The sequence below is a fragment of the Elephas maximus genome, chromosome 4 (assembly GCF_024166365.1).
Source record: "Elephas maximus indicus isolate mEleMax1 chromosome 4, mEleMax1 primary haplotype, whole genome shotgun sequence".
Classification (NCBI taxonomy): domain Eukaryota; kingdom Metazoa; phylum Chordata; class Mammalia; order Proboscidea; family Elephantidae; genus Elephas; species Elephas maximus.
In genome coordinates, this window is record NC_064822.1 from 110,863,403 (window position 1) to 110,874,916 (window position 11,514).

An 11,514-nucleotide genomic window follows, 5' to 3' on the forward strand; every position below is an offset into this window, starting at 1 on the left:
AGTCTGAAAGGTACAAATATATCTTGTAATTAAAAAATCTCCTGTATTTGACCATACTTACTTCCAGTTGATGATTCATGCCTGAAATCATCACTTAATTATATTCATGCGGAAATTGTACACAGACAGAGGCAGTCATTCCTACAGGACAAAGGGATAAAGCGTGGTTTAAAATCAGGGAAGATGTGTGTCAGGGTTGTATCCTTCACCATAATTATTCAATCTGTATGCTAAGCAAACAGTCAGAGAAGCTGAACTACATAAAGAAAAACGTGGCATCAAGACAGGTGGAAGAATCATTTACAACCTGTGGTATGCAGATGACACAGCATTGCTTGCTGAAAGTGAAGAGGACTTGAAACACTTACTGATGAAAGTCAAAGATTACAGCATTCAGTATGTGATTTATGCCTCAACATAAAACAAAAATCCTCACAACTGGACCAATAAGCAACATCATGATAAACAGGAAAGATTGAAGTTTTCAAGGATTTCATTCTACTTGGATCCACAATCCACACTCATGGAAGCAGCAGTCAAAAAATCAATTGACATATTGCATTGGGGAAATCTGCAGAAGACCTCTTTAAAGTGTTAAAAAGCAAAGATGTCACTTTGAAGACTAAGGTACGCCTGACACAAACCACATATTCTCAATTGCCTCATATGCATGCAAAAGCTGGACAATGAAAAAGGAAGACTGAAGAAGAATTGACGTCTTTGAATTACGGTGTTGGCAAAGAATATTGAATATGCCATGGACTGCAAGAAGAACGAACAAATCTGTCTTGGGAGAAGTACAGTCAGATTGCTTCTTGGAAGTGAGGATGGCTGCTGTCAGGAATGGTAGAGAATTTGCACAATGGGGGTATATTTGACCTCCACCTCATAGGAACCAGCTTGGTGCTGATTCTTATAGTCAGAGTTATATGACAGCACTGTAAAGTTACTATCTCCTTTTGTAGTTACTAAATATTTGGGGGAAACACATTGAGACAACGCAAATCCTCTATCTCCTCAAATTTCTGTTGACAAAATTCAGCATCCATTGGTAGATATTATCTGCAACAATTATTAATATGGTGCTTGCCTAATAGTTATTTTATATTTCTCTCTTTGCTTCTAATTTATTTATTGTAATTCCGCTGTCAAGATCTATCCTCTATCATTTATTTATTCAATGATTTATTTAAATCTGTGTTAACTCAGGGATATTTATCATATGGGTTAAAATCCTATATTATATTTGCATATTTGGCTTCCCAAATTGTTTCTGCTCTGTCCATTAGGAACTCCCTTAGGTTGGCTCTTGTTTTATTTTTTGATAAGAACCCATCTTTGTAAAGAACTTTCCTTCTATCTGGCAGTATATGTTGTTCCGGTTTCATTTTCTGTCATTCCTGTCCCAACCCTACAGCCAATCACTTCCCCATAAAGCCATATGAGAGACCAATTAGAAGTAACGTTAACTTGAAAAAATGATAGGAAGAGTAAGTACCTACCCATGTAATTACTAGCTCTGAGCACACAGATCATGGTGAGTTAAACTATTTTTTTCTCAGAGTATGGGAGACAGTTAACTGACTTAATCAAATGAATGATTTATGTAATCTAAATATTTATATCCATGAATAGCTTGCTTAGATTTCTGTTTTCTTGATGGCCATGGGACTATTTCTCAATGGGCCCTAAACCTTCATATTCTCCAATTCAGCCACAAAAGAGCTCATTTGGAAGTAGGATAGAATGGATTCTTCTGCTTGAGGTAAGGGAAGGTTGCTTATGGCTGCATTTCACTAGACAGTCATAGCTTCCTTAACGATTTGTTTGCCTTTTTTTCGACTTTCCTTATTGTCATCTTGTACATAAATTCTTTTAATGAACTTTTGATTGATTTACACAAAGATGAGAGTTTTCAAAACTTAATATTTTAATTTACATGTATTTTCTTACAGGCAAAAAAGTTACACTGTACTCACACAATTTCAGTTTAAAGTGAATATAATAAATGAAATAAAATAAAATAAAAGTTCTTCCACTATACCCATTCTTATTTTCCACGAATTCTGTTTTCTTAGCTTTCTTCCTAACTGGAACTTCACACAATGCTCCATGATTTCATGAATATTTCTTAAAGCTTTAAGGTTCACCACAGGAGGCAAAGGCTAAACAAGAGATTTATGTAGTTCATTCTGCAAGTATTTTTACCTTGTGAGAATTGATCCATATTAAAGTCATTCAGAAAAGATTGAGAAAGTTCTTCCATGTCCTTTTAACCACAAAAAACCTTGTTTTTTTTTTTATGAGTGTCCTAGCTGTAAAGCTTTTGTAGGCTTTCACTGGAACAAGTTTTTATTATTTGATACAATATATGCTTTTCTTATGTTTTTAAAACACAAAGATTCCTTTAACACATTCAGCTTTTTATTTTTCAGGGAATAACACTAATCTTTATTGTAAAGGGTCATTATCTTCTTTATTATACAGAAAAAAAATATGTCTGACTTAAACTTTGCTTCTGATACAAAAATTGTCCTTTCGTTGATCTTGTATTTAATAGACAATTTCGCTTACTAATATAAAAATGCTGTTTTGCTACTAACTTTTGAACCCTCACTTACTCATTCAATTAAAATGTTTCTATTTTGAGGGACACATTTACAATTTTTTGTTTTGTCAAAGACATTTTCATTTAAAAACAGAAATTTCAAAATATTAATGTTCTTTAGTGACTGGAATTGCTTGATTATTTTGTTAGAATTTTAATCCTTGACTAACATCTAGGATCTTAAACTAGAAGATAAAAATTGATGTCTTCAAATTATCTGCCAAAATCTAAACAGTTACTATCAAGTAGAAAGGAAAAATTGTTACTTGTTGATCAGTCCCTCAAGACTTAAATCTACTTTTGGCAATATTACAGCTTAAGGAGTTGTTTTGTCATACTAGAAGTAGTATCCGGATATTTCTTTGAATAGTCTTTTTTTGCAAAATTCACTATTTTGTACTTATTTTTTTCATTTTCCACACTCATCTATACTTATTACAAATTTTATAAGAAAGCATATTTAGAAATTGATAGTCGTAATTTAACACATAGGTTTACATTATTAATTCAATAAACTAGATTATTCATTAATATAAAGAAATTTAGTTGTTAACAATAAAAACACTGCATAACCACATAGCGTATTATAGCTTTTAAATACAGTAGTGTATTTCATTTTTACAACTAGTATTTAACAAAAGAGATAATTCTACTATAAAAGTGCAAGTTGACTCATGTTGTAATATTAGAATCCCTGCCATTTTCGCAGATATGATTTTACTAGACAATAGCCTTTGTAACTATGCCAAACTTGCCATTTTGTTCATATCAAAACTTACTGGAATTTTTATTTTGATAATGGGTGTGATAAAAGGTGTGACTATGGATAACTTAGTATATACTGTAATCTGAGCATTTTCCAATACACACAGTAAAACATTTAATTATTAAAATGAAGAGCATTTTTTTTAGTAGGACAAAACATTCTTTTAGAAATGTTTCTTCATATCTGACTGAGAATATTAAAAGGAAATTCTGAAGAACTGTATGCATAAACTTAATTGGAGCTTCCAATATGAATAAAAGTTCTCTAGCTTTTAAATAAGGCTAAGAATTTAAAGACAAACATAATTAAAATTTTCATTAACATTTTGACAAAATTTGTACAACATTCCAGCCTCTATAAAAAACATAAAGTAATGAGATTCTACTCTTGCAGGCAGTTTATTTAAAGCTGGACAGATAAAGCTTACATATTTAAAATACTAGAGAATAATTTACTGAACTTTATAATCTAGCATTATGCTATGATAAATATTTATAAAGAAGGGGAGAACAAATTTTTATTGATTGGAATTATTAGAGAAAATTATATAGAGAACTAAACTCAAACTGACTTTTTAAAGGAACTATTATGTTGATGTTGATAGACAGATCCTGCTTGCAGCAAGAAAGTGCAACCTGTGAGATAATTTTGATTTACTGTTTTGATGAACACCAATTAATCCATATGTTCTTTGAGTTAAGAGAAAAATACAAAACAAGAAGAAAACAAGCTCGTTTATTTTCTATAGCTCGTATCGTGGATTATGTTTATTGGCTAATAAGTGAAGAATAAAAGGGTTAATTTTTTAAAGCCTCAAATAAATCCAATTCTCTTGACATATGCTTTAGATTTATCTATGCAAGTGCTACAAAAACCTTAAGAAGAAAAATTGGGATAGAAAGACTGAAAAGGAAAATATTAACATGTAAGGAAATGGTGAGAAACAAATCATGGCACAATTTAGAAGAAATAATTGAAATGTCCCTAGGAAGTAAAGTCTTTGTTATACATGAAGTAAAATAAGCAAATATGTTAGTTATTTATTTTACTATATATACATTTATATATTGTTCAATTTATTGTTTTATTATTCAGATGTAGGATATTTTCAGAATAAAGGGTTAAGAAAGATTCAGGGTTAAAAATCTTGCTTCATATTGTTTTTGAATATGAGTTCATACCTAAAACAATATGTACAGCCTTTAGTTTATTCCAAAATTTTCTTTTTTTTTTTAAATCATAATTCTCTCCTTTAATTCATCTGAAGTTGAAAATGAGAAACCAAACGTCAGTGATAGAGTTCATTCTTCTTGGATTGACAGATGACACCGAGCTTCAGGCTGTGCTTTTCCTTTTTCTGCTACTAACTTATGTCTTAAGTATTATGGGAAATTTGACCATCATCATTCTGACCCTGCTGGATTATCGCCTCCACAGTCCTATGTATTTCTTCCTCCGGAATTTTTCCTTTCTAGAAATTTCCTTTACCTCTGTCTTTGTTCCCAAAACTCTAGTCAATATCATAACTGGAGACAAGACTATTTCCTTTGCTGGTTGCTTCACTCAGTATTTTTTTGCCATCTTTCTCGGAGCCACCGAATTTTACCTTTTAGCCGCCATGTCCTATGATCGCTATGTTGCCATCTGTAGACCCCTGCATTACGTAACCATGATGAGTAGGAGACTGTGCATTCAACTTGTCCTATGTTCCTGGTTCTCTGGTTTGTTAGTTGTCCTTGTGCCACATATAATGACTCTCCAGCTGCCCTTCTGTGGGTCCAACATCATCAATCATTATTGCTGTGACTACACTGTACTGTTGCATTTGTCCTGTTCAGACACCCATTTCATAGAAATGATTGAGTTTTTCCTTGCTGGGGTGACGCTCATCTTCACATTGGTGTTACTGATTCTTTCCTACACATACATCATCAGGACGATTCTGAGAATCCCCTCTGCTCAACAAAGGAAAAAAGCTTTTTCTACTTGTTCCTCTCACATGATTGTGGTCTCACTTTGTTATGGAAGCTGTATCTTTATGTATATAAACCCCTCTGTTAAGAATGCAGCCACTTTTAATAAGGGAGTGGCTGTGCTAAATACCTCAGTTGCCCCTCTCTTGAACCCATTCATCTATACCCTAAGGAACCAGCAAGTGAAAATAGCCTTCAAAGATATGGTTGGTAAGATACAATTATTTTTTCAAGAAAGTAAAACTATTTGAGGTCCATCATTAAAACAAAGAATAAAGAAATGTTTGAAAGACTAAAGGTGGACTTTATAGTAATTTAGAAATATTTTTTCTACATTATGTCAATAATATTCCTAATTGAACAGTGAAACTATGTAATTAAGCTGATTTTATCACCATGTTTACTCGTCTTAAGAAATTTACAGGTTTTGTGTGTTTATGTGTCCTCTAACACTTTACTCTTATTTTTCATTTATACTTAATTTTTAAGAAAAGACTGGGGAGAAGAGTAGAACTGGGAATTTGACTTCTACTAGTTTTTTTTTTTTTTTTTTAATGGAACCCTAGTGGTGTAGTGATTAAGTGCTATGGCTGCTAACCAAAACACTTGCAGTTCGATTCCACCAGGCACTCCTTGGAAACTCTATGGGGCAGTTCTACTCTGTCTTTCTTATAGGGTCGCTACGAGTTGGAATTGACTCCATGACAACAGGTAGTTTGTTTTTTACAAATTTAATTTTTATAATCTTATCCAATGTCATTATGGTCGTCAGTTTCTATATTTGTTAACTGAATAATTAAATTCACATTCTGAAGAAACCTGCTACAAATAATACAAAAAAAAACCAAAACACCCAAACCAAACCGCTTGCCATCCAGTTGATTCCGACTCATAGCGACCCTACAGGACAGAGTAGAACTGCCCCACATGGTTTCCAAGGAGTGGCTGGGGGATCAGAACTGCTGATATTTTGGCTAGCAGCCAAACTTTTAACCAATAGCTTCTGTAATATTGGTGGATGGATGTAAAGTTATTTTCAAATTCTGAAATTCAGGTTTGAATTTAGTCTTTTCACAGTAATCACTCATTGAGAATTTTGACATGCTTAAGTTTTTGAGGTAAAAAATCCTACCACCCAAAACCAAACCCACTGCCGTCAAGTCGATTTGGACTCATAGCAAACCTACAGGACAGAGTAGAATTGCCCCACAGAGTTTCCAAGGAGCTCCTGGTGGATTTGAACTGGCGACCTCTTGGTTAGCAACCATAGTACTTAACCACTGAAGTCTAATTAGAAATATGTCATTCCAGCTAATTTCATACAGTTCAGTGTTTGGCCTAATCATTGATCCAATAATCATTTAATAATCCTACCTGTGATGTTAATAATTTCATAAGCTTAAATCATAGTCACTCTCAGTTTTTTTTTTTCTTCCTCTTCACACTAAACTTTAAATCTTTACAAGCTGATTTCTTTAGTCAGGGCCTCCATTACAAGTAAAAGCTGCAATTTTAGGAATATTCCCGGATCCCTGTTCATTTCTTAGAATGCATGAGCAGATTCACAGCATGGCTAATTTTAAGATTTAAAGAGGCTATAGATATTTTCCACTCCAACCCTCTTGTTTTAAAGAAGAAGATGAGTTTTATGGATGTTAGTAAATGTTTACTAAGGCGTATCGTAAATCAGGAAACCCTGGTGGTGTAGTGGTTAAATGCTACTGCTGCTAACCAAGAGATCAGCAGTTCGAATCCAACAGGTGCTCCTTGGAAACTCTATCCGACAGTTCTACTCTGTCCTATAGGGTCGCTATGAGTCGGAATCGACTCAACGGCAGTGGGTTTTTGGTTTTTATAGTAAATCACTACCAAAATTGTGCTCTTGATTTCTTTATTCATCCATCAACTAATAATTCAGAATCTACAAGTAGCAGAGATACTATTAGTGTCCTTGGACACCTAATAGAGATTATTGAAAATGTAGAATTTTGTATATACCTAGCCAAGAAGCCCTTGTTGCGCAGTGGTTAGAGCACTCAGCTGCTCTCTGAAAGTGATGGTTTGAACCCCCCAGCCTTTCCATGGAAGGAATATGTGGCAATCTACTTCCATAAAGATTTACAGCCCTTGGAAACTGGAAGGAGCAATTCTACTTTGTTCTATAGGGTTGCTATGAGTCAGAATAGACTCAATGGCAACGGGTAGATACCTAGCCATAATTGCATCAAAAAGGGACCTAAACATTTTAACACATAACGGATGTTAGTAAGTTAGTTAATTTGTTGGTTATTTAGACAGTCACGTATTTGATTCATTAATTCACTCATTGTTTGTTGTTTTAAACACTGTTTTAAAGCTATCATTAGTACACTAATGCTATTCATCCAAAATATTGTCACCCTATGTTGGCTGCTCATTTTTAATGGGCAGATTAAAAGGATGCCATGCAGGTAGACATTTTACTGATAAGGATAATTTCTGTTAACACACATACACAACATACAAACACAGGCAACATTTTAAAAGCCATTTCAGCGTAGTCTACTAAAACAACCCAGGCTTTTATCTAGAAGAAAACTGATAACTAATTATAAAATTGCAGAAAGATAATTAGCATAGTGTTCTATAAATCTGAACTCTAGGAGTCTACAAAACAGTGATATGTAATATTAAAAGTGATATGTGTCTTGCATTTCAACTTCCAATATATCCAGGGGGGAAAAAAAACATGTTGATTATGGTTTTAATGGTAATACTTTGTTCTGAGACTTTGAGAATGAACGACCAATATAAAGGACGTAATCTTGTTATTCAGAAGTTTGAATGACTATTATATTCCATTAGCAGAAAAATCGCAGGGTTAGTATTAACATTTCCATTTGATTTCAGACTTTTTCTTGAGTCCTCTTACTTTTGACAGTATCTCTGCATCTCTGCTTTGCACAGTGGTTTCTGCCTGTGCTGTAACATTGCTCTGTAGTCTCCACAAGACTCAATTCCCTCTGTTCCATTGAGTGTGAAAGGGTTTACTGTTGTACCAAGAAAAAGCTGTTTTAAATGCACAGGATAACAAGATGACAAATCGGTCAATGCCAAAAGGGAGGGGAAGTGTAGGACTCTCAAAGTTTCCAATGCAGTGTAAGTTTGGCCCCAATATATTATTTTCTGTCATTTTTTTTTAAGGCTTTTGGTAGGGAATCTTGTCAAAGAATCTTTGTGTTCTTCATATTTTATGAGTTATTTGCATACATATATATCTCGTTAGGAATAACATTTTTCACATAAAGAGTTTTCTCAATTAAAATTATTTTAATGTAAATTTGTGTAACTATGATTATGCAAGAAACCCTGGTGGAGTCGTGGTTAAGAGCTATGGCTGCTAACCAAAAGGTTGGCAGTTCGAATCTACCAGGCACTCCTCAGAAACCCCAAGGGGCAGTTCTCTGTCCTATAGGGTCGCTATGAGCCAGAATTGACTCCATGGCAATGGGGATGATTAAGCAATCATTTTTTTTGTTGTTGTTTTGTATTTTCTTTAACAGGGAATATTGTTTTTTTCTTGTAAATGGAAGGAATTCATTTTCTGAACTTCCAAAATTTCAAGCTCCTCTCTTATGCCTGAGTGGATAATCAATAAATTCCCCAGTGTCACTGCCGTTTTAAATAAGAGGTTGCTCATTTTCAGCTAATAGTTACATGGTTTAACCCTAGACTTCCTTCAGAACGTGTGAATAGATGTCTTGTCCTAAAAAGTTTTCTGCCACTACTTTAGCAAAAAGAACATATTATGCATTCATTCATATCTAGATATATTACCTACAGTCTACTTCGATTTAGCCCTTAGCCATCGTTGTAAATATGTGGAGTGCTTCATTCATTTCCTGACAGGTTCTGAAGAAGCTACCAAATTGACGTGTGTGGTGAGGGTGGGATTTATTAAATGATACCATTTTCATGCAGTACAGAAAATTTTAGTTTGTGAGATTGCTTTGGGAAATGGCGTCATCAACATGAATTAAATATTAGGTATAGAAACTGAAAAGAAGAAAAGGCTGTATCTCAATCAGTTCCTCTTAGAGTGGAAGAAAAACAATAAATTGGTGGCGAAATCATTTTTTACTGGAAGAGATTTTAAGAAGTTATTTTGCTGTCAACTAACCTCAGGTTAAAATGTGTGCCTATTTTAGTATCACAAATATCCAGTATAGCAGCTTTAGAACGTTGACAGAACTGAGAAAAATTTTGTTGTTGCATATGTTGCCAAACTTTAAAAATTGCATTATTCAATTTTTAATCATATGCAATAATCAATATTTGATAGAATTTATTTCAATACTCATCCATTTGTCATTCAATAAAAATGTGATGTAAACAAGAACAAGATGGGTCTTATTGGCTTTATATTTACAAGGCTATGGCCATCTCTGTTGTTGTCAGATGCCAACATATAGCGACCCTATGTACAACAGAATGAAACACTGCCCAGTCCTGTGCCATTCTCATGATCTTTGCTATTCTTGAGCCCATTGTTGCACCCATTGTGTCAATCCATCTCGTTCAGGGTCTTCCTCTTTTTTGCAGACCCTCTCTACTTTACCAAGCATGATGTCCGTCTCCAGGGACCAGTACCTCCTGATAGTATGTCCAAATTTTGTGAGACGAAATCTCTCCATCCTCACTTTGAAGGAGCATTCTGGCTATACCTCTTTCAAAACAGATTTGTTCATTCTTTTGGAAGTCTATGGTATATTCAATATTCTTCGCCAACACCATAATTCGAAGGTGTCAATTCTTTGGTCTTCGTTATTCATTGTCCAGCTTTCACATGCATATGAGGTGATTGAAAATAGCATGGCTTTGGTCGGGGGCACCTTAATCTTCAAGGTGACATCTTTGATTTTCAACACTTTAAAGAGGTCTTTTCCAGCAGATTTGCCCAATGCAGTACACTGTTTGATTTCTTGACAGCTGCTTCCATGGGTGTAGATTGTGTATTAAAGTAAAATGAAACCCTTGACAACTTAATATTTTCTCAGTATATCATGATGTTGCTTATTGGTCCAGCTGTGAGGATTTTTTTTTTAATGTTGTATAACCCATACTAAAGGCTATAGTCTTTGATCTTCATCAGTAATTGCTTCAAGTCCTCTACATTTTCGACAAGCAAGGTTGTGTCATCTGCATAATACATTCAATCCTGATGCCCCATTCCTCTTCATATAGTCCAGGTTCTCAGATTATTTGCTGAACATACAGATTGAATAAGCATGATGAAATGATACAACCCTGACACACACCTTTTCTGACTTTAAGCCATGCAGTATCCCCTTGTTCTGTTCGAATGACTGCCTCTTTCTTTATGTAGAGGTTCTTCATGAGCACAATTAAGTGTTCTGAAATTCCCATTCTTCATAATGTTATCCATAATTTGTTATGATCCTCACAATCAAGTGCCTTTGCATAGTCAATAAACACTAGTAAACATCTTTCTGGTATTCTCTGCTTTCAGCTAGGATCCATCTGACATCAGCGATGATATCCCTTTTTCCATGTCCTCTTATGAATCTGGCTTGAATTTCTAGCAGTTTCCTGTTGCAGCCACTTTTGAATGACCTTCAGCAAAACTGTACTTGCATGTGAGATTAATGATATTGTTTGATAATTTCTGCATTTCCAAGAAGGGGGTTGCCATCTCTAGTCGGGAACAAAGATGTCATTTTGATTAAGTTTGTATAGCCAAAATATTTCTTCTCCAGTTACAACTGTCTATTACCTGTTTCAACACTTCCTATAACAATAAAACCCCATGTTCCACAATTTGTAGCAGAGGCATTCTTATGAGGTTTTGGGTGAGTGAATCAGCTCTTTGACACTGGTCAGCCTTTGGATATTTCATCTTAACATCTTTTGTGAAATCTCAGGATCTATAGATTCAGCTACTACACTTAAAAATTTCTCAGTGGATCCAGGATTAGAATATCAATAGCTCAAATAAATATTAAAATTAATAAAATCCATTTGTCAGTTGGAAGTAGACTAGAAAAGTGAGACTGTCTGCTGAGACCAATCAAGCATCCCTCAATCAGTAATGTTGTATCAATTTAAAAATATTCAAAACCATTGCATATGAAATAGTAGCTTAACAAAGTCTTTACAAACTGAACTGA

At 34.3% G+C, this 11,514-nt stretch overlaps 1 protein-coding gene across 1 annotated transcript; it reads left to right on the plus strand.

The window, feature by feature from the left end:
- The first annotated feature begins 4,647 nt into the window (after nucleotides 1–4,647).
- LOC126076344 (olfactory receptor 2AP1-like) lies at nucleotides 4,648–5,598 on the plus strand. Its single transcript, XM_049884891.1, has one exon. The coding sequence runs from the start codon at nucleotides 4,648–4,650 to the stop codon at nucleotides 5,596–5,598; it is 951 nt and encodes a 316-aa protein (XP_049740848.1).
- Nucleotides 5,599–11,514: the final 5,916 nt, after the last annotated feature.